The following is a 27,982-nucleotide window of genomic DNA, read 5'->3' as shown; positions in this document are numbered from 1 at the left end:
GAGATCCAGTGAGATTGCGTCTACTGTAGACCTGTTGTGGCGGTGGACAAATTGCAGTGGGTCCAGGTCCTTGCTCAGGCAGGAGTTAATTCCAGCCATGACCAACCTCTCAAAGCACTTCATCACAGTAGATGTGAGTGCTACCGGGCAATAGCCATTGAGGCAGCTTACCCTGCTCTTCTTGGGCACTGGTATGATTGATGCCCTTTTGAAGCAGGTGGGAACCTCTGACTGTAGCAGTGAGAGGTTGAAGATGTCCTTGAAAACTACAGCCAGTTGGTCTGCACAGATTTTCAGTACCCTGCCAGGTACACTGTCGGGGCCTGACACCTTGCAAGGGTTCACCTTCTTGAAGGATGTTCTGACATTGGCCTCCGAGACAGAGATTACAGGGTTGACAGATGCTTTGGGGATTTGCACAGGTATGGTGTTATTCTCCCTTTCAAAGTGTGCATAAAAGGCATTGTGCTCATCAGGGAGTGAAGTATCATTGCCATTTAGGCTGTTAGGTTTCTCCTTATAGAATGGCATGTAAACCCTGCCACACCCGTCGTGCGTCCGACTGTGTCTCTAACTTCACATGGAATTGCCTTTTCCCTCTCATGATGGCCTTCCGTAGGTCCTACCTGGACCTCTTGTAGGATTCCGGATCGCCGGTCTTGAACGCCACAGATCTGGCCCTCAGCAGACTGTGAATCACCTGGTTCATCCAGGGCTTCTGGTTTGGGAAAACTTGGTATATTCTAGAAGGCACACACTCATCCACGCAGGTCTTGATGAAGTTGGTGACGGCCGTGGCATATTCATTCAGATCCGAAGATGAATCCCTGAATACGGTCCAGTCTACAAATTCAAGGCAGTCCTGCAAACGCTCTTCTGTCTCCTTTGACCATACCTTTGTGGTCCTCACCACTGGTGCTGCGGTCTTCAGTCTCTGCCTATACGTCGGGAGTTGAAGTACAGCCAGGTGGACAGAATTGCCAAAGTGTGGGCGTGGGATGGCACGGTAAGCGTTCTTGATGGAGGTGTAACAGTGATCGAGTGTGTCAGCTCCTCTGGTTCCACAGATAATATGTTGGTGGTAGTTTGTCAAAGACTCCCTCAAGCTAGCCTGGTTGAGGTCCCCGTGACGATCAGGAAGGCATCGGGAGGGTGCTGTTTCGTGACTGTTGATCACGGTGCTCAGCTCCTCCAGTGTCAGCTTGACATTTGCCAGGGGTGGAATGTACACTGCTACCAGGATGACAGCGGAGAACTGCCTTGGCAGATAAAAGAGACGACACTTGACTGCCAGATTTTCTAGGTCGGGGAGCAGGACTGTGACATCTGTATTAATCCCATCTTCCAGCACTTGGCCTTCAGCCTTCTTATGCCTGGCGATTCAAATGCTCGAGTGTTCCATTCCCAATTCCTCTGATAATAAAGTAGTTCATAATCTTATACAGAAGGAGCTGGTAAACGGTCAAGATTTGGTTGAGAAGTGATCAATAGCATCCACACCATACAAATGCCAGGCAATGCCTGAAAGGAGTCTAAGCCTCACCCAGTGGTATTCAACAGCATTACTCCCTCTGAATCCTTCACCATTTCCATTCTGGTAGGTCACTAATACCCAGAAGCCTAACTAGAACAATAATTTAACCACAATGGGTGCAAGAGGCTACTGTATTTATATGGTGAGTCCGCGCGTCCTCTGGTAAGGGATTCACCTTCTGTCTCCAAAAGGCTTTCCATAAACCATTTGTCTGGATGAATGCAACTCCAGTCATGGAGCTTCTGGCATCCTTCAGAGGTCAACGCCATCTAGGACAAAGCAACCTATTTGATTGGCACCCTATCTGCCTCCAAAATCAATCTTTTATCTTGTTGCATCGTGATTGCTATTTTGTAGAAAATCCACTGCAATTACTTGCTTAGGTCTCTCCAATAGACCCTCCAAACCCATAACTGTGACTAGCAAGAAAGACAAGAGCAGCAAGTGCAAGTGAGCACCACCATCTGCAGTTTCCCCATCAGAAATGAGAAAAAGAATGATTAGAATGCACTTCGTGAGTCACACTTATAGATGTGACATTCTGGTGGTGATATAGATTGGCATGAAATGTATTTGGCATTATTGTGACATGTCCAACTGTTGTTCTTCACCTTAGCTTCCAAAAGAGGAAAGGAAAATATCTGCAGTTCCAATATTTACAAAGCTCTCTGTACATTTGAGTCATTTGAACGAAGTACTACTTCCCTTTTGAGACTTTTTTGGGGATGTTGGAACTTTGCCAGATGTATCATCATTTCAGTGGCTTGCAGTTATCAGAATTCAAACCAGAAGTGTACTTTATTTCCTCTGTTCAAAACTATAATTGCAATAGCTGAGTCCCCTGTACACACTTCATTCAGAGCTGAGATATGTGGTTATGACTGCAGAGACCTAGTAGTTCAAACAACTTGTGGGTGTACAATGGCAGAAGTTTACCAGTCAGATTCTGAAATCATCACATTACAAGACTATATTTGTTCTTTGAACTTTTCCACTCTTCCCAGAATTTTGGAGATCCACTCTGGAGTTTATTTCCAAGGTATGTTGTAATCATATTTGCAGTTTTTAAAATCACAGTCTGATTTCCAGCTCCTTGTTTGAGCCTACTTATACTATATTATTAGAATTTGGTACATTTTGTTCTCTTCTATTACCTCCATCAAGTGTAAAGTCTCTGTGTTAGCCAGGCCTTACTGGGTGCCTTCTTCCCTGAGTCAAAAGGCTGTGGGCTCAAGACCCATTCCAGAGATTTGAGCATGACAATATAGGCTGAAACATTTGCTGAGGTACTGATAGAACCTCAAACTGTTGTGCTGTCCTTTGGATTAGGTGTTACACTTATCCTCTATTCATCCTCTCAAGCATGGAATCTGTTCATGGCAATTTGATTATATTTATGCTTGAATCAACATCAGGGAAGAAATCAGGTGATTATTATTTTGTGTCCTGTAGGTGCTTGCTGTGCATAAATTGACTGCTGTGTTTTCTACTTTACAACAATGACCACACTTTAAAAATGCTTTATTGACTGTAGGGGTTATAAGGTCCTGGAACTGTTGTGGAAATCCAAGCCTTTCTTAAGCTGTCAAAATAAGAGGATTTTGATCAATATTTGTGTTAGAATAACAGAACAGAAAACTTCACATTTTCAGATAAAAAGCAGAAAATATTGGGAATTGGCAATAGGGTCAGGGAGGGGATCAAAGACAACAGTCTCGGAAAGACAGAAGACAGGAGAGATAGACGCACAAATGTTTGTTTTACTAATGTGTTTTCTTTACTGTCAAGGCATTGCTAATTGCTAGAGTGCATTGCTGTTGGCTACTTTGGACCTTGCCCAGTTGTGATTAATTGTACGAGGAATAGATAGTAGAAGGTAATGCCAACAAACTGGAGTTTGAGCTGGATCCTGCCCATCCCTTATATTCCCCAACTCATGTGAATTTTCTAGCAAATATCAGGAATCACATTCTTCCAACCCCAACTCACATATCGAACCATGGAACCTCTCATCTCAATTTGGCTCAATGATTCCATAGCCATTTCCCTATAAACTGCTGAGGGAGTGATTGGTATATGTGTAATAATATTTTGTGCTACAGAACTTAATGTTGCCAGAAGCAATTGGGTGTGGACATGACTAAGGGTTGAAATGTTTATAGGAAGTATATTTTGCACAGAATAATCCTCAGCCTGGTTTAGAAGTATCCTAATTTGCAACTGAGTCTGAGCTAATTCGGGTTTGGGTTTGAAAGGTCATTGATTTTAAAATTATTATTCTTATTTACAAATCCCTCTTCATGTTCTCTGCTTCCAGTCTTGTAATCTCCTCCAGTCCAAGCCCTTCATAATTTCTGCACTCTTCCAATCCTGGCACATCCTTTGATTATCCTTGTTTAATCCTGTCTTCAGCTGCCAAGACCCCAAGATCTGGAATTCCCTCCCTAACCTTACTTACCTTTCTCTCTATCCTTTAAGATATGCCTTAAAGACCCTTCTCTTTGACTAAGCTTTGGCCACGTCTCCTAATGTTTTTTTTCTGTGGCTTGATGAAAAATTTTGTCAATAACACTCCTGCCTTATGATGGTCAACCATGTTATATATAAATATGATAAAAATGCAAGTTGTTCTTGTTTCATTAAAGTGTATCTGAATACACAGAGCTGGGTAAGTTCCTTCGTGGGCTGTGCCCCATCTGAATTCATGACATGAAGAACAGCACAGTGGCACTGCAGGTAGTGCAGATGCCTTATAGCTCTGGCGACCCTGGGTTCAATTCTGACCTCCAGTGCTGTTTGTGTGGCATTTGTACGTTCTCCCTGTGAACAAATGCTCTGGATTCCTCCCACAACTCAAAGCCATGCTGATTGTTCAGTTAGTTGGCTACTGAAAATTACCCATTGTGTAGGTAGCTAATCGGAGAATCAGGGGTTATTAATAGGCATGTGTGAAAAAAAGTTGTAGGGAAGTGTATGGGAATGGGAGCTGACATAGGCTCAATAGGCTGGATGGTCTCCTATATTACGAAAGTGACAAACACAGTGTCTCCAGCTGATCTGGTGAAGATCAGAATAAAGCTTACCTAATTGCATTTTCTGTCCAGAGAGGCAACCTGCTCTCTCTGTTAGGTGAATACTACTTAGTCAAGAGACACAGGGTATGACTAGCTGCAATTGTAAGAAAAAGGGTAATTAAATCCAAAATCTAAAAACCTAAAATCAGCAAAGCTAACCTAGGGTGATCGGGTGAGTTTTTACTTTGCTACCTGGGACATTCACAAGAAAAAGAACAGCTTGTTCCAGCTGGGTTCCAGTTTTATGTGTTGAGAGGTGATTACAGTATAGGACTAATCACACAACTGCTAATCACAGGTCTAAGCACAGTCCAGGAGACCATTCAGCCCATCAAGCTTGTGATGCTTCCTTGAATCTCTTCATTTTCTCCTAATCCCCCATTCTTTATTCACAGGTCTGCAGATTTCTTTTTGTCAAGCAGTTTTTACAAAAAACTAGGACCCACAACATGAAAATATAAGCAATGACTTTATATCAAAAAGCTACAGTAAAACTTTGATACAAAAAATTTCTCCCAGAGGGTTTACACCGAGATTGTCCTGGCCTGGCCCATACATATTCAAGGCTATGTGCCTACTAACTCAAATAAGCTTCCAATCTTACATCTGTAACCAGAATTCTAAATTATACACACAACTGATGTGTATAAGAGGAACAGCACTCATATTCTGCCTGGGTAGTCTACAACCCAACGGCATGAACATTGAATTCTTCAATTTCAGATGTTGCTCCCCTCTGTTCCTTTCTCTCTCCTGCTGTTGCACCCAGGTTCTCTCACACACCCCCTTCTTTCCAAACCCCTGTTACCCAGTTTCTTTCACCTCCCCACCTGGTTCCATCTTCCTACCATCCACATGCTGAACCTACTCAGTCCCCTATTCACTCCCCTCCCCCCACTGTTCCCATCTGCCCAGCATCCCTCCCTAACCTAGTTCCATTCATCACCTAATTTTCAACCCTTTGTTGTCTCCATTAATCAGCTTCAGGCCTCTGTGGCTATCTCCACCCTTCCCTCCCCCACTTGGCTCCATCCGCACAGTAACTGCCCCCCTCCCAACCTGGATCCACCTTTTGCTTCCTAGCTCCTGTCTCACTCCCCATTCCCACACCCCCTCACCTCTTTATACCAGCTATTTCTCCTTTACACTCTCAGTCCTGATGCAGAGTCTCAGCCCAAAGCATTGACTATCCCTCTGCCTCCACTGAGCTCCACAGCAACTTGTATTTTGCTCCAGATCCCAACATCTGCAATACCATAGAACCATAGAACCATAGAACCATACAGCACAAAACAGGACCTTCGGCCCACCATGTTGTGCCCTCCATCAAACCACCCTCACACTATCTAACCCTTTCCTCCCACATATCCCTCTATCTCACATTCCTCCATGTGCCTATCCAACGAACTCTTGAACCTGTCCAATGTATCTGCCTCCACCACCACCCCAGGCAGTGCATTCCATGCACCAACCACTCTCTGGGTGAAAAATCTCTCCCTGACATCTCCCCTGAACCTCCCACCCATAACCTTAAAGCCATGCCCTCTCGTCTTGAGCATTGGTGCCCTGGGAAGGAGGCGCTGGCTGTCTACTCTATCTATTCCTCTCAATATTTTATATACCTCTATCACGTCTCCTCTCATCCTCCTCCTTTCCAGTGAATAAAGCCCTAGCACCTTAAGCCTGTGCTCATATTCCATTCGCTCTAATCCAGGCAGCATCCTGGTAATCTCCTCTGCACCCTCTCCAACGCCTCCACATCCTTCCTATAATGCGGCGACCAAAACTGAACACAGTACTCTAAGTGTGGTCTAACTAGAGTTTTGTAAAGCTGCATCATCACTTTGCGGCTCTTAAACTCAATCTCTTGTGTCTCCATGGGAGATTCTCTGTGTTTTACTTTTAGAATCAGAACTATTAAAATTGCACTATGTACTGAAGGTAAGTCACATATACATCAAAACACACAGTGAAATGCACCTTTTTGTGTTACTGAGAATGAGCTGGGGACAGCGCACAAGTGTCACCACTCTTCGGGCACCAACATAGCCTGCCCACAGCTCCTAACCTGTATATCTTTGGAAAGTGGGAAGAAACCAGAGCACCCAGAGGAAACCCATGCAGTCACGAGGAGAACGTACAAACTCCTTACAGATAGCGGCGGGACTGAACCCGGGTTGCTGGTGCTGTAATAGTGTTACATTAACCACAACACTACTGTGAAAGCTTCAATCTGTGTTGCAAAAAAATGCAACATTGTAGGCATGATCCAAAATATACCAAGAAAGAACCCATGGTAGAAACATTTCAGTGTTCCAAGTTACTCTGTGTGTTTCTGTGATTTTCTACTGGTTATAATAGATTGAAACTGTGTCAGCTGTTGCTCAGGTGTTAACTCTCTGACCTGAGTCAAGCCTAAGTATGCAAACAATTCCCACTTCAGACACACACAAATCTAGATTTACACTCCATGCAGCACAAAGGAATTGTTGCACTGTTGGAGATCCTCTCCTTTTCCCTGAAACATTCAATCCACATCCCAGTTGGAGATAAGAGATCTCATAACACTTGTTTGAAGAGGACCAGTTTTCCCTGGTCTCTTGGGAAATTTTTATCCATCAGTCAAGATTATTAAACAAAAATATTGCCTTTGTTTTATTTCTGGAATTATTTTTCCAGGCCTCTTTTATACTGGACAATAACATAACCATTCTCCTATCATACCTTAAAATCACACCTGAGAAGAGTGAACATATCTTCTGGATTTTTTAAGTTTGTTAAACCAAAGTAGCGCAGCAATCAGCATGTTGAACAATAAAATCAAACCAGTAAAAGGATATTGAAGGCAGGCACTGTAGTGCCACGCCAGCGACCCCGGTTCAATTCTGGCCGCTGTCTGTAAGGAGTTTGCACGTTCTCCCCGTGACTGTGTGGGTTTCCTCTGGCTGCTCCAGTTTCCTCCCACATTCCAAAAGAGCATTTCCATCAAATTCACAACCCCAACCCCCAACTGGACTAGATTCAACCACTTACCTACACATTTGGGGCAATTTACAACAGCTAATTAACTTACCAACCTCCACATTTTTTGGATGTGGGAGGAAATCAGAACACTCAGAGGAAATCCATGCAGTCACAGGAAGAACGTGCAAACTCCATACAGACAGCACTCGAGCTAAGGATTGAACCCGGATTGCTTGAGCTGACAGTCAGCACCTCCATGGCTGTACCACTGTGTCATCCTTTCTGACAGCATTTTGCATTGCATTGTTTGCAGTTGACTTTCTTGCTTTAAATACCATACTCCTGGTTATGTTCTGTGGGTTTTTAGTGAGTCACATTGTACAATCATAGTTCATTTTATAGCCTTTGAATGTGGTTCCACAATCTTGGCAATAATTTCTGACTTGGAAATGGTTGGAACTTCTGGTTGCTGAATTACCATGAGGTGGCACTGGATGGTCCAGCTTCCGCTTAAAGATCCATTAAAGACAATTGCCAATTTGGTGGGTTGGTGAAAGCTAACTTTTTTTTCATACAGACAGAGGCTTTTCAGCATATAACAGTGTTCCAAAGAACCTGTCCATTTAATTCAGAACCCCTACAGTCTCCTTATAAATAGTAGTTTTTCAAATAAACTTCCACATCCCTTTAAAAATCTATTGTGGATTCTACTTCCAAAAGAGTTTCTGGCTGGGCATTTCTCTTCAAAAGGTTTCTCCAAATTTTTAACCTTCTGATAATAATTTAAAATTTATTAAATTATCACTAATTTTACCAAGTTCTACAGGTTTCTTCTGACCTCATTCATATCTTTCAAGATTTGGAACACTAGCTGGATCCCTCTATTGAAAATGTCCCAGTTTCTGAACTTTCACCTTGTAGCGAATGTCCTCTTGGTGCATCTTTACTTCATTTACTTCTTGACCTTAACATCTTAATATTAGGTGCCCAAAACTGGACTCAACATGGATCACTTTAATTTTGGGCAAATTTTATCAGCCCACTTATTATTCATGACAGGTAAAGGAATTCTGAATTTGTTGACCAAGTTCTGGAAATTTTGGAATTGGAGATCCACATATAGCCCTTGTTATATATTCCAGATTTGGCACAAATTACTGAAAGCAAATTTCTATCCAAGGGCCTGTAAACACATAAAATAGATTATTTAATGAAAATCATATCCAATTTTGTCTTACTCACAATACATCAGGGTTTATCCAACACTTACATTGCAAAATGCATTTTAAGATTTCAAAACTGTGTCAAAAGGAAATGAAAAATTGTCAGATTGGTTACTTACAGTTCATAACTGCTTGAATTTCATATACTGGTGAAATGATCAGTGCCCCATTAAAGTGCTTGGGTACGTAGATTCCTTCAGTTTTAGCTAGCCTTACTCTCCTTGTCAGAGTTTGTGATTCAGTGATGTCCTGGACTGTATGTGGGTTGTCACCTTCACATTCATTAAACTGGCCTAAAGTGGAACTGCTCACAATGGCCATCAACTACACAATCTGCATACATCTCTCCCTCATGGACCACAGTTGAAATAACTGTTATGAGCTCTCCTTTCTGAATGACAGCATGGTCAGTGACTATTATCAGTCATGGACTGAAAAGTGATTACTTCTGAGCTCTGTTTCCTAATTTCTGTTGACTTAATGATTTCTTCAATTGAGGTGAAAGGAAATTCTTCAGGAATAAGCTTGAAGTTTCCTGTGAAGAAAAAACAAATTACATGCATGTACACTTCTGTGGGATTTTATTGTTTTCCATTATAGTACAGATTTCGATGCAATCTTTGGAAGCAGGGTTAGATAAGTAAGTGCAGACTCATTCTCAAAGAGTCTCAGCCTGTAATGGTTATGTATATAATTACACTGAATTCTGGTTTCTGCATTGGTTCCTAACCAAAACCATCTTTGGGAAATGACTGACATGAAGACAATGCAGTATTAATTTCAGTGAAATATAAGATAAGGTAAGATTAAGATAAGATCTTTATTAGTCACATGTACATCGAAACACACAGTGAAATATATCTTTTGCGTAGTGATTTTGGGGGGCAGCCTGCAAGTGTCGCCACGCTTCCGGCGCCAACATAGCATGCCCATAACTTCCTAACCCGTACATCTTTGGAATGTGGGAGGAAACCGGAGCACCCAGAGGAAACCCACACAGACACAGGGAGAACGTACAAACTCCTTACAGACAGTGGCCGGATTTGAACCCGGGTCGCTGGCGCTATAAAGCATTGTGCTAACCTCTATGAATTTACAGTGAAATTGGAAAGTGACAAATATTGAGATAAGAGGCTGCAGATGCTTTAATCTGGTAAGAATGGAAGGTGATAAGTGGAACCTGGTAAGCGGGAAATGATGGCCAGATGGAAACAATTAGCTGCTCTATTTCCTACTTAAGACAGCGATGACAGATCAAAATGTGGTTTTTTGGCTGTAAGATGCTTAGACCCTTTCTGAGGAGGGAAATAAATTCACCATATATAGGCAAATCTCCTTTAAGAAGATGTAAACAATTCCATGTAGAAAGGGGAGAACAGCTGAGAGATGCAGACTCAAAAGATTGCAAATGCTGTAATCTCGAGCAAAAACAAACTACTGGAGGAACTCAGTGGGTCAGGCAGCATCTGTGGAGGCAGATGGTTTGTTGATGTTTCGGGTCTGGTCGAGATCCTGCATCAGGATCGAGAATGTAGATGGGCGATAGCCCTAGTTGAGAGGGAGGGGTGAGGCAGAGGCTGGCAGGCGTTAGGTGGAATCAGGTGAGGAGAGGGATGAGAGGCAGATGGAGCCAGGTGGGAGGGGTAGAATTGGAAGACAGCAGCTGGTGGGTGATAGGTAGAGAAAGATCAGGAGAGAAATAATGGGGGAAGATGGTGCCAGGTTGAGGGGTGAACATAAAGACAGAGGCTGGAAGGTGATAAGTAGAGACAGAAGATTAAGATGCATGGGATCCATGGTGACCTGGAAAATTGGTTTGGACATAGAAGACAGAGGTAGTGGTGGAGGGGTGCTATGCTGATTGCAGGTCTGTGACCCATTGTATTCCACAGGGATCAGTGCTGGGAGCTCTGTTGCTTGTGATAAATATAAATAACTTGGATGAAAATGTAGATGATTGATTAGTAAGTTTGCATATGACACAAAAATTGGTGTAGTTGTGGATAGTGAGGAAGGTTGTCAAAGGATACAGCAGGACATAGATCAGTTGCAGATATGGGCAGAGAAATGGCAGCTGGTGCTTAACCCAGGCAAGTGTGAGGTCTTGCACTTTGGGAGGTCAAATTAATGGGAAAATACATAGTAAATGGCAGTAAATGGAACATTGTTGTATAGAGGGGCCTTGGGGTCCAAGTCCTTAGCTCCTTGAAGGTGTAAATACAAGTAGATAGGATGGTAAAGAAGACATATGGCATGCTTGCCTCATTGGTCAGGACATGGAATATATGAATCAGGAAGTCATGTTGCAGCTGTATAAAACTTTGGTTAGGCCACATTTGGAGTATTGTGTTCATTTTTGGCCAGCCCATTACAGAAGGCTTTGGAGAGTGTGCAGAAGAGGTTCATAATCATAGAGCTACACAGCATGGACACAGGCCCTTCAGCTCAACTTGTCCATGGTGATCCAGTTGCCTAACTGAGCTAGTCCCATTTGCCTGCATTTGGTCCATACCCCTCTAAACCTTTCCTTCTATGTACCTGTCCAAATGCCTTTTAAATGTTGCAATTGTACCACCTCTACCACTTTTTCTGGCAACTTATTCCACTTACTCACTACCCACTGTGTGGAAAAGTTGCCCCTCAGGTCCCTTTTAAATCTTTCCCCTCTCACCTTAAACCTATGCCCTCTAGTTTTGGATCCCGCTACCCAGTGGAAAAAACTTTGGCTATTCACTTTATCTATGCCCTTTATGATTTTATAAACCTCTATAAGGTTACCCTTTAGTCTCCTGTGCTCCAGGCAAAAAAGTCCTAGCCTATCCAGCCAATCCTTATAACTCACCCTTCCGGTCCTGAGGTCCAATCCTCATAAATCATCTTTGCACCCTCTCCAGTTTAATAACATCCTTCCTATAGCAGGGTGACCAGAACTGTATGCAATACTCCAACTGTAGCTTTACCAACATCTTACGTGGCTGTAACATGACAGTCCAACTCCTATACTCAGTATTCTGAATGATGAAAGCAAGCCTGCCAAACCTATGTTGCAACTTTCAAGGAACTATGTACCTGCACCCCTAGGTCTCTTTAGAATCCTCCCCAGGGCCCTACCATTTACTGTGTAAGTCATGCTCTGGTTTGTCTTACAAAAATGCAAAACCTTTCATTTATCCAAATTAAACTTCATCTGCCATTCTGCAGCCCACCGGTCCAGCTGATCAAGATCCCATTGTAATCTTAGATAATCTTCACTGTCTGTTATACTACCAATTTTAGTGTCATCTGCGAATTTACTAACCATGCCACCAACATTCTGATCCAAATTGTTAATATAAATGAGGAACAACAGTGGACCCAGCACAGAACCCTGCTGCACACTGCTGGTCACAGGTCTCCAGTCTAAAAAACAACACTCCAAAACAACCCTCTGTCTCATACCGTCAAGCCGATTTTATATCCAATTGGCTAGTTTGTCCTGGATCCCATGTGATCTACCGTTCCAGACTAGCCTACCATGTGGTACCTTGTCAAAGCCCATGTAGATAACCTCTACTGAATTTCCCTCATCTACCTTCTTGGTCACCCCTTCAAAAAACTCAACCAAATTTGTGAGACATGATTTCCCACACACAAAGTCATGCTGACTATCCCTAATTAGTACTTGCCTTTCCAAATGCATGTAGATCCTGTCTCTCAGGATCTCCTCCCATAACTTACCCACCGCTGACATAAACTTACTGGTCTGTAGTTCCCTGCCTTTTCCTTGCAACCTTTCTTAAATAAAGGGACAATATTAGCCACCTTCCAGTCTTCCAGCACTTCACCCATGGCTTTCAGTGATACAAATATCTCCGCAAGGGGCCCCACAATTTCTTCCTTAGTTTCCCTAGGATACACGATGAGGTCCCGGGGATTTATCCACCCTTATACATTTTAAGACCTCAGGCACCTTCTCTTCCACAATATGATCTCTTTTCAAGACATCACTGTTAACTTCCCTGAGTTCTCTACATCCATGTCTTTATTTACAGTAAATACAGACAAAAAATATTCATTAAGGACCTCACTCATCTCATGTGGTTCCACATATGGATGACCTTGTTGATCTTTGAGGGGCCCTTACTATACTCATAGAATCTCTATAGATTCTCCTTTACCTTGTTTGCCAAAGTTATCACATGTCCCCTTTTTGCCCTTCTGATTTCCCTCTTAAGTGTACTCCAACACCTGCTATATTCCTCAGGGAATTCACTTGATCGCTGCTGCCAATACTTCCTCCTTCTTCTTCACCAGAGCCTCAATATCTCTTGTCATACAGGGTTCCCTACTCCTGCCAGCCTTGCCCTTCACTTTAACAGTCACATGCTGTCCAAGAACTCTTGCTATCTCACTTTGAAAAGCCTTCCACTTGCCAGATGTCCATTTACCTGCAAATAACCTCCCCCAATCAACGTTTGAAAATTCTTGTCTAATACCATCTAAATCGGCCTTGCCCCAATTTAGGACTTTAACTTGTGAACCAGTCCTATCCTTTTCCATAACTATTTTAAAAATAATAGAATTATGGTTACTTGTCTCAAAGTATTTCCCCACTAACACTTGAGTCACTTGCCCTGCCTTATTTCCCAAGAGGAATTTGAATTTTGCCCCTTCTCCAGGAGAGCCATTTACATATTGATTAAGAAGATTTTCCTGAAAATACTTAACAAATTCCTCACCATCCAAGCCTTAACATGATGGCAGTTAAAATCCCCTACTATTACAATCCTAATTCACCAGGATGCTGCCTGGATTAGAGAGTCTTGGTTATAAGGAGAGGTGGGACAGGCACAGATAGAATAGATAGAGACCCTCTTTCCAGAGTAGAAATGTCAAATACCAGAGGGCATAGATTTAAGGTGAGATGGGAAAAGTTAAAGGGAGATGTGTGGGGCAAGTCTTTTACACAGAGAGGTTGGTACCAGGGGTGGTGATGGAAGCAGAAACGATAGTGGTGTTTAAGAGGCATTTAGACAGATACGTGAAGATGAAGGAAATGGAAGAGCAGGCAGATGGGATTAGTTTCATCTGGCATCATGGTTGGCACAGACGTCACGGGCCGAAGGGCCTATTCCTGTTCCGTACAGTTCTATGTTCCATAAGAGGCTGCAGATGCTGGAATCTGATGTAAGGAGTGTGTGAGTGGAACCCGATAAGGGAGGGATGATGGGCAGGTGGAACCAGTTGTGAGAGGGGTTAGGAGACCTAGTAGGGTAAGTGTAGGGGTATAGGCAGATGGAACCAGGTGGGGCAGGAGAACAAAACTTAGCACTGGAGAAGTTGGGGTGGGTGGGGTATTGCAAAAGAAGGGTGAGAGAACCTGGTTGGATCAGAAGAGAGAGAACAGAACACAGGGGGTGCAGGTTACCTAAAATAAAAAAAATCACGTTCATACTATTGGGCTGTAGACTACCCAGGAGGAATTTGAGGTGTTGTTCTAGTTTGGACTTGGCCTCATGCTTGTAGTGGAGAAGGCTGAGGAGAGACAGGTCGTTGTGTGAATGGGATGCAACCGGGAACCCAGCATGGCCATTGCAGGCGGAACACAGTTGTTCCACCAAACGGTTGCCTAGTCTACATTTAGTCTTGCCTATGTAGAGGAGGCCACGTCGAGAGCACTGAATGCAATAGCTGAGGTTGGAGGAGGTGCATGTGAGTCTTTGCCTGACTTGGGAGGGCTGTTTAGGCCTCTAGCTGGTGGTGAGGGAGGAGGTGTAAGCACATGTGTTGCACCTCTTACAGTTGCAGGGGAATGAGCCAGTGGATGGAGAGGGCTGTGTGGGTAGGGATGAGGGAACCAGGGAGTCACAGAGAGAGTGGTCCCTGTGGAAAGCTGAAAGGGGTAGGGAGGGGAAGATGTGACTGGTGGTGGGATTCTATTGCAGCTGGTGAAATTGACTAAGGATGATGTGCTGGATGCAGAGGCTGGTAGGGTGAAAGCTGAGAGGTGTTATCCTACCAGGAGTCGCAATACAGCTCATTTGAATTCCACCAGAGTAGAATTCCTATACCTTATGAGAATGCCATCTGTTTTCAATGAGACCGAAGGAATGCAGCTCAACATAAAAGAGATCAAATACATTACAGATTCACATCACAATCATGCCATCTTTAGCTTCCTGTATTAACTCCAGTAAACAGTGAGGTTATGCAAGGGATCTGAAATATTGACAGATAATGGCAGGCCAACCAACATTTATTCCAAAGACGTACGTGTTAGAAAGTTGTGGGCATGCTATGTTGGAGCTGGAGGCATGGTGACACTTGCGGGCTGCCCCCACAATATTCTACACAAAGATGTATTTCACTGTGTTTAGATGTACATGTGACTAATAAAGAAATATTATCTTAATACAGATTTCATGTTTTGTTTTCTCATAAAATTATGACTAATTGTGATCACTTAGACACAGTGGAGATTCTCAACCTTTGAAGTAGTACAGAGAGGAGTCACAAGGCCCATCCAAAAAATATGTCTGTTTTACATTTATAACTTCTACAGTACTCCAAAACCTTTGAGTGATTCCATCTCTTGCCTCATATGCACTTCCAATTTCCTTCATTACATGAATATGAGAAAAGAAAATGCTGAAAATAGTACAACAGATCAAAGAGCATCTGTGGAAAGGTGACTGACATGAAATATGGACTCCATTTCTCTCTTCCCAGAGGCTGCCTGACTGCTGAGTATCCTCCAGCATTTTCTATTTTTATTTCAGGTATCCAGTGGCTACACTTTGCTTTTCCTTCACTTCACTCTTAGCAGCCATGCCATCAACTATTAGATGTTTAAACTCATGAACCTTTTCACCTCAATGGTAGGGCACTAGGGAGAGTAATGGAACAGAGGGACCTAGAAGTACAAGTGCAGAGTTTATTGAAAGCAGTGTCAAAGGTAGACAGTGTGGTGGAAAAGGTGTTTAGCGTGATGGCCTTCATCAGTCAGGGTATTGAGTATAGGAGCTGGGACATTATGTTGCAGTTGTATAAGTCGTTGGTGAGGCGGCACTTGGAGTACTGTGCACAGTTTTGGCCACCCTGTTATAGGAAAGGCATGGTTAAACAGGAAAAGAGAGTAGAAAAGACTTATAAGGATGTTGCCAGGAGTAGAGGCCCTGAGTTATAGGGAGAGTTTGCCCAGGCTACGTCTTTATTCCTTGGAACATAGGAGTATGAGGGGCAACCTTACAGAAGTGTTTAAAATTATGGGAGGGATAAATAAGGTGGATGGTAACAGTCTTTTCCCCAGGGTAGGGGAGTCTAAAACTAGGGGGCATAGATTTAGGGTGAGGGGGAAAGATTTAAAAGGAACCTGAGGGGCAACATTTTCATGCAGAAGGTGGTGAGTATACGAAATGACTTGCCAGAGGAAGTGGTTGAGGCAAGCATTTAAGAAGCACTTGGATAGGTACATGGAGAAGCAGAGTTTAGAGGGATATGGGCCGGATGCAAGAAATTGGGACTAGCTGGGTTGGCATGAACTTGTTGGGCTGAAGGGCCTGCATCCGTGCTGTATTGCTTTATGATTCTATGACCTCTCCTCTTCTCCGTTAAGAGTTCCTTAAAAATTATATCTTTGACCAGGTTTTTGGCAACTAGACTAATGTTTTGTTATGTGGCTCAACAACAATTGAGAACTATTTGCTACTTGTTGAAAAGGTTTTCCAAGTAAAGGGAATGAAATGAAATTTCAATTTATTTATTTCTTGAAATGATGAAATGTTTAGCTTCCCTTTTTCCGTTTCAATCATGCTTAGGAGTATTAGAAATTTACAAGAACTAATTTGCATTGTGACAAAAATAAGTCTGGTACTTTCACAGAAGACACAAGTGTAACAAGTTAATTGAATGTTAGACTGAAAAAGTAAAACAAACCAAACACCTGGTGCTGTGAGATATTAAGCAAGGAACATTGGAACTGATGATCATTAATGCAGTCTCTCAAATGAACTGTGAGCAATAGTTCATCAAATGCTCATGCCAATGTGATTTGTTTGGACTTGGTTTGTACTCTCGAAGGCTGCACTTTAGAACTCATTTATATGGTCTGTTAGTAACACAAACAGGGCAGGTTCACAATTTTTAAATACCGTTTGTGAAGATGATCATAAACAGATCAGGTTGCTTAGATCACAGTGAACATCTGATTCAACACTCACAAATATTCTTTTGTGAAAGTTGACCCACGCTGTAATAAAGCAGATAACAGCAGAACCAAGGAGCATACAAAAAGTTTTTTATTGTTTAACGCTAGTGGGAGTGAGGGGTACATGGAGGAGCAAACAGTCAGTGATGCTCTTCCCTGCACGTGGCCTGACTCAAGGAATACCAGGTGCTAACAAACTTAATACAGTGCCCACCTACTGCACAGGCATACACATATTTGGGTATGCTTGACCAGCTCATGCTACCATTGGTCAAGCCGAGGCTGCTATGTGCAGCCAGACAGGTTAACACATTTTTCACAGTCAGTCATAACCCTGTTCCCTTGTGGCCTTGAGGCCCCACAGCTCAGCAACTCCTTATCACACCAAGCAGACTACATGAGCAGGTGGCTCAAGCTGTTTACCAGTAGAGAGAGAATAACCCTTTGTTCACCAGAGCTCCCTTCCCATTGTCTTCCACACTTTCAGGGATGAGAAATGTTGAACTCTGGTGGTATTAATGACACAAACACTCATAAATGGCAAACAGGAAAAAGTTCAATAGGCCCATCAGTACTGTCCTGTGTAATGCCTGAAGATTCATAACTATGCATTTTAGAAAAACCATCCCCCAGCCCATGAGGTCATGTAATTATGTGAGAACCAAAGAAAATATGGCTTATAAATTGGTAAATTGATTTATTGTACAAGGTAAAGTGAAATCTTTGTTTTGCATACCATGCATACAGATCATTTCATTACAACAATGCATCGAGGTAGTACAAGGGAAAAGCAATAACAGAATGCAGAATAAAGTGTTACAGTTACAGAGAAAGGGCAGTGCAGGTAGACAATAAGGTGCAAGGCCATATCGAGGTAGATTGTGAGATCAAGAGTCCATCTTATTGTACTAGGGGACCGTTAAATAGATATTACAGTGGGATAGAAGCAGTTCTTGAGCCTGGTGGTACATGCTTTCAGGCTTTTGTATCTTCTACCTGATGGGAGCGAGGAGAAGTGAGAATGTCCAGGGTGGGTAGGGTCTTTGATTATGCTGGCTGCTTTACTGAGGCAGCGAGAAGTGTAGACATAGTCCATGGAGGGGAGGCAGGTTTCCATAATGTGCTGAGCTGTGTCCAAAGACAAAAACTGTGTCTTTGCAGTTTCTTGAGTTATCGGGCAGAACAGTTGCCATACCAAGCCAGAAAAGAGGAAAAACAATCTTTAAAATTTCTCCCTGACGTTCCCAAATTTAAATATGTCACAGTTATAAATAGAAGCATTGATAGAGAACTTTGGAGTTAATATGAACATCATCTAGCACACGCCCACTGTGATAGCACTGTGTACTTTATACAAGATGTGTTGCAGAAATTCATGAAGTTCACTTCAACCGCACCTACACAGCTTCAAAACTTTTACCACCAAGAACAAGAGCAATGTTATCAATGAAATACTATCACCTCTGAGTCACATTCTATCTGGGCATGTTTTGCCGATCTATTATTGCTGCTGGGTCAAACTACTGGAGCTCTTCACTGGCACTTGAGGGGACATCAGGACCCCAGCACCTCAAGACTGAGGTAAAAGTAAGCCGGCATGGTCTGGTAAGAAAGTGGCTGACGATTCATACAAATGGGTTAAATTAGCAATGTTAGCATACGACTGTACCAGATAAGAAATTGAATTTATTTTCACCCCTTTTTCAAGGTGAAAGCCAATCATCAGCAGTGAAAACCTTTTCACTGCATCCAGGAATGGATTGTAAAAATGTGGCCTTGATGATGCCTGCACATTGAGGGCCATAGAAGAGACCCATGCAGTGATAAGGTGGTGATTGGCTTTCACCTTGACATGCTGGGTCCTTACGCTAATAGTGTTCCCTCAATGATGCTAGGGAAAGAATTCTGGTACTTTGATTCAGCAGTAATAATAGAGTAACAATATTGTATACTTTCAGCTAATCTGTGACTCTGCGGTGACAGCAGCACTTGATGCTGAATGTGCCTTCACAGGTACCACGTGTTGTTACTGCAGCTGGTTACATGATCATAATAAATGCCATGCATCACTTATTTTTATTTGCCATCAACAAATTACCAGATCACTAGTAGTAAAACTATCACCTGCACCTGCTTCTTCTATGCCACAATCTCTATGGCCATTTGTTCAACAATTCTTCACTTCTCAACCTCCTGGAAATTACAACACACAAAACATTCCAGAGAGTGCATCCTCCACAAAACTAAAAAAATTTTAAGTAGTATCTTTGATGTAACTAAACATCCAATATGCTTCATCAGAGGTAAGCCACATAAAGAGAAATTTGGGTGGGCGACTAAAAGCTTTGCCTAAAAGGCATGTTCCAAGGAGCATGTTAAAGGAGGAATGAGAGAAAGAGAGGTGGGGGGAAGAGAGAGAGAGAGAGAGAGAGAGAGAGAGAGAGAGAGAGAGAGAGAGAGAGAAAGAGAGGGGGGGGGAAGAGAGAGAGAGGGAGGGGGAAGAGAGAGAGAGGGAGGGGGAAGAGGGGGGAGAGAGGGGGAGAGAGGGGGAGAGAAGGGGGAGAGAGGGGGGAGAGAGAGGGGGGAGGGGGGGAGAGAGAGAGGGGGAGAGAGGGGGGGAGAGAGACAGAGACAGAGACAGAGACAGAGAGAGAGAGAGAGGGGAGGGGAGTAGTGGCTGGGAGTGACTGCCAATAGTGGAGCAATAAAATTTGGGGTTTATTGAGAGGTCAGAATTGGAGGTGTGTTGTGTCATCTCCAGCATGTATTGGTATGTTAGAGACCAAATCTACAATCCGGACTTGTCCCATAGCCTTGCTATTAACATTACATAAGAAGAGCAATGTGCTTCTAATTCCTAATTTACCAGCCACATTAACTCATTTGGTCTCAAGCTATCAGAGATATTCCCTTTGTTCGACGCATCCTCCCCCCCCCCCACCCCCCGCCCTCCACCCAATCCTTCTCTGAAACTGAAAGCTAACTTGGTTTCTCTCTTCCCCAGTTCTGACAAAGGGGCTTGGATTTGAAATGTTAACTCTTTCTTCTTCCACTGATTGCCTGACCTGCTGATTGTTTCCAGCATTTTCTCTTTCTATTCACTTTTAGTTATCTATTTTCATTTCTCCTCGTGACCATCGCAGTTTATGCTGTTCAAGCAAAAACACAGCAAACAAAACCATGAAGAACTGTAGTAAGTTAGTTCTAGGACTGAACTAGGAGCTTTCAGATAACTATCACTACCACACCCTATCCCCAATCTATTAAACTACTCAAATCTGGATGGAAGTAGGCACTACGAGAATGTCCAGTGAGCAAAAAATAATCAAACACAAGTTCCCTTTTTTTGTGGAGAGCAGAGATAATGAGTCATTGGTTCCCGTCAAAGTTCATTACAAAGCAGTGCAGAAATCAAAAGTCAAATATAGCCATGGGATTTGAGTGTTTCATTAGGCTGGTCCTTTGAATGTTTCAGGTTGTCAAGTGGCAGTCTGAGCCTTTCATGGCAGGATCAAAACTGTGACTCACTAAATCACACTTGCACCTCTGAAGCTGAAGGATTTGGTTTCAAGTCCCTCTCTAGAGACATGGGCACAAAATTCTAGGCTGACACTCCAGTACAGTACTGAGGCATTACCATGGTGAAAGAGGTGAAATTTCCAGCTAAGGCAATAAACCAAGATCCCGACTGCCCCAGGGCATAACAGAAGAATTACCTAGCTGACCTTATCAATATTTATTTCTCAAGTAACCTTGCAAAAATAAACAACCCAGTCATGATTATATTGTTGTCTGTGGGATTTGCTGTGTACAGAGTGTCTGCTGTGTTTCCTGCATTGCCACAACATCTACACTTCAAAAGTACATCATTGGTGATATAACTCCTCACCATGCCCAGTAAGGAATTCTCTCCCTAGCTACTTAAAATCACACTAATTGGAATATTAAACATATTATTTTATTTGCCTAGTATCCTTTTCTCAACTACTCAATTGTTCTGTTTCTGAATTTTAATTCTGTGTTTTCTATCTAATTCAGAAGTCCATTCTGAATATCTTTTACCAATTAGCATAGCAGTTAGCGCGACGTTATTACAGCGCCAGCGATCGGGGTTCGATTCCCGTCGCTGTCTGTAAGGAGTTTGTACGTTCTCCCGTGTCTGCGTGGGTTTCCTCCGGGTGCTCCGATTTCCTCCCACATTCTAAAGATGTAAGGGTAGGTTAATTTGGGGTTTAAAATGGGCGGCGCAGACTCGTTGGGCCAAAAGGGCCTGTTACCATGCTGTAAATAAAATTTAATTTAATTTAAAATTTAGAAGGTTAACCTTCTACCCCCTAGCTCCTCACTGCCACTTTTAAGGCTAATGTGAAAAGAGAGCCGGAAAGGCTGCCAACAAAGCAATCCATAAACAAATATACTAAGTCTTCATAATTCACAAGAGATAGGGGCACAAGTTTCCTACAGATAATAAAACAATGTGGATACCACCACCAAGCCTGCTGGCAATGATACCACAGCTGCAATGACGTGCAGCAGTCAACACTCTATCGATATAACAACCTCTGTGTGAGTCTCAGCTTGTCAAATCAACAAGAAATAGACAAGCAGTCTGAACCCCACTACAGCCACACACTGGCTTACACTCCAGACCCCTGCTCTAGCTACAAACTTACCCATGTTCCTGATCCTTAGGTGTTCCCAATTCTGAGAGCGACCGTGAGCCCAACCCGAGTCCAGCTGCACACCTGGCCCACATTCCAGACCCCAAATCTGATCATGTACCTCTCCCACACCCTCGACCCTAGCTCAAGTAACAAACCTACCCGCATTTCTGACAACTCCCACCCATCTGCCATCTCCCAACCCAATCTCAACGCTGGCCACACACCATCTACCTATCAGTGCAAGACATCAAATGCAATCCATCTCATGACAAACAGGATTCACTGGACACCACAAGAGAGGGGTCAGGAGGAAAGTGCTGTATTTCCCAGTAATGCACACACACCTTGTGGTCAGCAGATCAGAAGGAATTAGTGCAGCCTGCCAGAGGGATACAACTTCCCCAACTTTCAACAAAAATTCGACTCTGTGAGGCTGTAAGTGAATTTTGCAAGCATCTTAACTGTCTTGCTTACTAATATCCTATGACTGACCCAGCAAATGCATCCAGTAAGAATAGGGAGCTGTGCTGTTCTGATCACTTGATGACCGATGTTTGATGCAAATTTGACAGATTTGCATGAGATGTTGAGGAACAGTTTCAGTAAAAGTCCCTCCAGCTAAATAAAACCATCGAGAGCATAAAAATAGTCAAAATCCCGGCAAGGCCACAATGTTTTCAATTCTTTGAATTTTGTCCTCTAGAATCTTTGAGCTTCTTGCCCGTGACCTTAGGAAGTAATTGTTACTTTGGACAATATAATTAAGTCAAAGGAGATGAAATCAGGAGAGTATTTTTTTAATATGGTCGCTCATGGCTGTAGATGTCACTGACAATGCTGGTAGTTTTGTCCGTCTCTATTTGTTCCAAGTTCAGCAGGCTGATAAGCTTCAATCACTGGTGGGACTGGAGTCACATATAGGTCAGGATGGGTAAGCATGGCAGATTTCCTTCCTTGAAGATCATTAATAAACTAGATGGCTTTGATGACAATCCACTTGTAGTTGCTGTCACTAACTTCTTTTGCTATTTAATTACTTTCCAGCTGTCAAAGTGGAATTTGAAGCTGTACAAGGGTGGTTGGTCCAATATCATTCAAAATCAAAATTATTCACTCAGTGCAATTTGAGTGGAATTCCTGCCTAGGCTTTGCCCTGAGGTGATAATATTCTGCCATTCAGATTTGGGAGGGAAACAGCTTGAACACCTCACGAAATCTGGAATGCTACTAACTGTTGCACTCATATTCAACAACAGTTTTTTTTAAGTGCTATTTATCTTTCACAGGATCAGTCTATGAAATATCAGGAAATGAATGCTGTTTGTCAACAGGAGAATTTATTAAAATAATTCACATCGAGCTCCAGAAAGTTGTCTGTGAAAATATGGACAATAAATCCAAATTCGATCTCCCACTAAACTACTCAGGTACTTTTATTCTTTATGAGAGGACAACATGAGTATTCCATTTCATTATTTTATCAATAGGGTAGAATTCTGATAATCCGCTATCCAACCATTCAGGAACCCCAATGGTTTGGCATCTGATAATGTTTGCCGAGCTCCCTTCTGATTTGCTGGGGCCCCAGTTCCCACATTCTCTTTCAACTGATAAAGGTTGCATTTCCCATGCTCCCTTTAAACTTAACTGGTTCACTGGGAAATTTATTATAATACGGTGTAACATCTTAAAAAATGATTTAAAAATGTAGTATTAATATCAATAACATCTCCAGAAAATTTGTTAATCTTTCCCAAGTGTGCTGGATTATCAGAGTTTTACTGTATTACTATTCAATATGCATGATTGATATTAAGCCTTTTCAGTTACTGTATTTTTTACATGTATCAAACAGGAGAGCTTTAGGTTTGAATTTTCCAAAATTGTTGAATAATTAATTCCTCTTGTGTTGCTTTGCTGAATTACCTGGACTAGATGAAACTTCTGGATTATTGCATTGGCCCAAAATCAATCATCCACCAAACAATGATAACACTTAGAAATTACTTTTTCACACAGAAGGATATTGCAGTGTAGAACATCTTACTGACAGTGACTATGAGGCAGAGACTAGAACATCATTTAAAAGGGAACTGACTCAATACTTGAAAAGGAAGAATGGAGAGGCTACATGAAGAAGGCCCAGAACAAACCTATTAGTCATCGTCAATCCTGCAATCATTGTGATACTTTGATTAACCACTTAAACACGTCTCAAAAGCCATTGTTTGGCTTGTTTAAGTTCAGATGATGAATTACTCCCAGAAGAAATACCAGATACTTTCATGTGTTCACATTGGAAACTAAAGTCAAACACTTTCTAAGTTACCTGTGAAACCCCTTTGATGGTGTCACCCCCAGCTCAGTGGATAGCATTCTTGCCTCCAAATCAAAAATTTCTGGATTTGAATCCCACTCCAGACATCCAAAACCTGTACTGAGGGATGGCTGCACCATTAGGATTGCTCAGACAAAAAATTAAACTGCTTTTGTCAGCTGGATATTAAAGCTCCCTCTGCATAATTTCAAAATAAATTTGAGAGAGAGAAGTTATCCCTGCTGCCCTAGTCAATGTTTATTTCTCACTCACCACACACAAAAAAAATCATTGTTTGGTATTTATCATCAGGCTCTTTCCTAAATCATACTGGGTATAAATTAATAGCTGCTTTTCCTGCAATAATGACTACACTTCAATGACAAAACAATATCCCATCATTGATTTTATTAGTTTTCAAATCAAATTAAACCTTCGTTATTAAAACAATACAAATTTTGAACTCCCACCAACCCCTGCTTTTGAATGTTATTGGTTTTACTGGCCTTTCAACTCTCTGACCACAGAAAGTAGCGCTGTCTATCTGATATGCACCCATCTCCCCCAGCTTGTCATATTCTCTTTGTCAACTCACAGTTTATATTTTCTGAACATAGGACATTGAGTTTACAAATGGACTGATAGAAGAATCAGTATGTACAAGTTGCTGTTGGTATATACAGTAAAACTCTGGTGTTGACAGACTAGCAGATTATTCGGGCTATTGGATATTACTCATATTAATACCCCAACACACATTTATTTCACTTTTTTTTAAAAACTATACACAATAGTACGGCATGGTAGTGTAGCAGTTAGCGTAACGCTATTACAACACCAAAGACCCGGGTTCAATTCCGAACACTGTCTGTAAGGAGTTTGTATGTTCTCCCCGTGACTGCGTGGGTTTCCTCCAAGTGCTCCGGTTTCCTCCCACATCCAAAGACGTACAGGTTAGGAAGCTGTGGGCATGCTATGTTGGCACCAGAAGCATGGCAACACCTGCGGGCTGCCCCCAGAACATTCCACACAAAAGATGCATTTCACTATGTGTTTCGATGTACATGTGACTAATTAAGATATCGTATCCTATCTTATGGTATAACAAATTTTATAGTGACCGCAGTGAGTTTAAAGGGAGCAAGAAGCTGAGCCCTGTGAGTTTAAAGGGAACACTAGGAACAGAATCTGGCAAAGTTCAGCTTGTAAATTTCAGTTTGTATGTTTCAGCTCAGGCCACAAAGCTTTCCCACATTCCTGATCCCTGCATCTCCCAACCCTTGGGTCTGGCCACACATTCTGAGTGATACATAGCCGACCTTGCAAGTCTACAGATAATGAGGACTTAGTGAACTAATGAGTGAACCAGATACCTAACTATCAGGATTTCCAAAAAAAATCAGCTACTGGATTATCTGAGTTTTAGAGTCATAGAGTTATGCAGCATGGAAACAGGCCCTTCGGCCCAATTAGTCCATGCCGACCAAGCCACCTGCTTGAGCTAGTCCCACTTGTGTATGTTTGGCCCATGTCCCTCTAATCCTTTCCTATCCTTTCCTATCCCTGTACCTGTCTGACATGTCTTTTACTGCAATAAACTAAAAAATCAAACCTCTGATCTTAGCAGCATACTCCTAAACGTGCAGGGCCAAAGGACAGGATGGGACATTTTCATAACCTTCCCAGGACTCCTGCCAAGTAACCAAGACTTTGATGATAGAGCAGGGATATCTGGTGGAAGAGGGGGATTGTGTGTACAGCATATCAGGCAAACAAAGGTTCTGGAAGTCCAGAGCTTTACTTAGAAAGGCATAAAGAGTGTCCTTTTTTTGCAGTCAGAGGGTGATTGAAAATGAAACAAAAAGTGTAACGTTGACACCATAGGGTCAATAGAAGAACCCTGTCACTCACCACAATTTCCTCTAACTAGCCTATGGAAATTCCCAACAACACCACTTGCAGCATGACCTAGAATAACACAACAGACGTGGTCCACTTAAGGCGTCCAGAGACCTAATGTTAAGTTTGAGGTTTGGTATTTGGGAAGACAGCTTAGAGGAATTTTTTTCTTCCGTACTTAATTTTTCTTTCTTTAACTTTCCCCACACTTAAGAATTTCCTGCAGTATATCCATATGCTGCAGCTCCAAACATTGTCATTGATCCATGAACAGCATTCAGAGATCATTTGCATCTTGGCAAATGAGCATCTTCCAACTACCATTTGTGTCACTCAAGATGTGGGCATTACATTGTGTTACAACTAACCGTACCATGTTTCATTCTTTGCGAGGACAATGTTGTAGACCTCCGCCCGGTAGCAAATGGAGTTTATTGCTATTATTCTAGTGCTGATTTCAATTATTTGGAGATGAGATGATGCAGACATTTGGAGCCCACTATATCATTGTTTTACCAGCTATAACTATGGTTGGTCCTGCCAGCAGGTCAGTTTTATTGTGAAGGAGCCACCCACCCTCTGGATGTGACACAGTATTTACTTATTACAAGAGAAAGGAGGCTATTCAGCCCATCAAGCCCATGCTCCCTCCTAGCAGAGCAATCCCATCAGTCACATTCCCTCTTCTTACTTCCCTGTAGCACTACAATGTATTTTCTCTCATATGTCCATCAACTTCCTTTTGATTCTGTTACCATTACCTACACAGAGGCAATTTATAGTAGCCAATTAACCTACCAACAGATCTTTGGGATATGGGAGGAAACCAGAGCACCCAGGAGAAACCCACATATATAAATATATATTGTTTAGGGGAAAAAAACAAGGCCCACTCTGAAATCCTGACCACAATGGGTCATGACAAACAAAGAGGCAAAAACCAGACCAAGGGACCAAGCAGAAATAAAAGTACACAGTTTCAACTTCATAGCAACTAAGAATTGAAAAAGAGTACATACTCAAGAGTTATGAACCTCAACCTGTCTTTTAGATAAGACAAGATAAGATAAGATTTATTTATTAGTGACATGTACATCGAAACACACAGTGAAATGTGTAGAATGTTCTGGGGGCAGTGTGCAAGTGTCACCACGCTTCTGGCACCAACATAGCATGCCCACAACTTCCTAATCCATACATCTTTGGAATAAATGGTGGTTGGCTTGCCATTATCAGTTAATATTTCAGATCACTTGCATAATCTCACTGCTTACTGGAGTTATTACAGGAAACTAAAGATGGCATGATTGTGATATGAATCTGTAATGTTATTTGATTTCTTTTATGTTGAGCTGCATTATATTTGTCTCATTGAAAACATGGCATCCTCATAACATATAGGACTTCTACTCTGGTAGGTATTTGGTGGAACTCAAATGAGCTGTATTGCAACTCCTGGTAGGATAACACCTCTCAGCTTTCACCCTACCAGCCTCTGCATCCAGCACATCATCCTTTGTCAATTCAGCCAGCTGCAATGGAATTGCACCAGTCACATCCTCCCCTCCCCACCCCTTTCTACTTTCCACAGGGACCACTCTCTCTGTGACTCCCTGGTTCTCTCATAGCTACCCAGCCAGCTCTCTCCGTCCACTGGCTCATTCCCTGCAACCATAGGAGTTGCAACCAGCAGAGGTTGTGGGGGCAGATACATTTAAGAGGCTCTTAGATAGACACATGAATGATAGAAAAATAGGGGGGTATGTGGGAGGGAACAGTTAGATTGATCTTAGAGCAGGATAAAAAGTCGGCACAACATTGTGGGCAGAAGGGCCTGTACTGTGTTGTAGTGTTCTATGTTCTATGTGCTTACACCTCCTCCCTCACCAATAGTTAGAGGCCTAAACAGCCCTTCCAAGTCAGGCAAAGACTCACATGCACCTCCTCCAACCTCATCTATTGCATTCAGTGCTCTCAATGTGGCCTCCTCTACATAGGCAAGACTAAATGTAGACTAGGCAATTGTTTGGCGGAACAACTGTGTTATCACTGGCCACAGACCTCCAGTCAGCATAGCACCCCTCCACCACTACTTCTGTCTTCTATGGCCAAGCCCATTCTG

The 27,982-nt window shown here is 42.4% G+C and overlaps 1 protein-coding gene across 3 annotated transcripts in view; it reads left to right on the top strand.

Moving 5' to 3' along the window:
- The first annotated feature begins 2,418 nt into the window (after positions 1 to 2,418).
- themis2 (thymocyte selection associated family member 2) overlaps positions 2,419 to 27,982 on the top strand; it is a 74,174-nt gene continuing 48,610 nt past the window's right edge. For 2 of the 3 annotated variants that reach the window (XM_052036464.1, XM_052036463.1), the window contains exons 1-2: positions 2,419 to 2,573; positions 22,931 to 23,071. In XM_052036464.1, coding sequence (XP_051892424.1) covers positions 2,456 to 2,573; positions 22,931 to 23,071 — 259 coding nt within the window. In that variant the 5' untranslated portion in view covers positions 2,419 to 2,455. The remainder of the gene's footprint in view (positions 2,574 to 22,930; positions 23,072 to 27,982) is intronic. The other variant, XM_052036465.1, reaches the window with a different exon arrangement.

This window comes from Pristis pectinata, chromosome 22, assembly GCF_009764475.1.
Source record: "Pristis pectinata isolate sPriPec2 chromosome 22, sPriPec2.1.pri, whole genome shotgun sequence".
NCBI classification, from domain to species: Eukaryota; Metazoa; Chordata; class Chondrichthyes; order Rhinopristiformes; family Pristidae; genus Pristis; species Pristis pectinata.
Note: the sequence above shows the minus strand (reverse complement) of the source record. Positions and strands in the feature narration are given on the sequence as shown.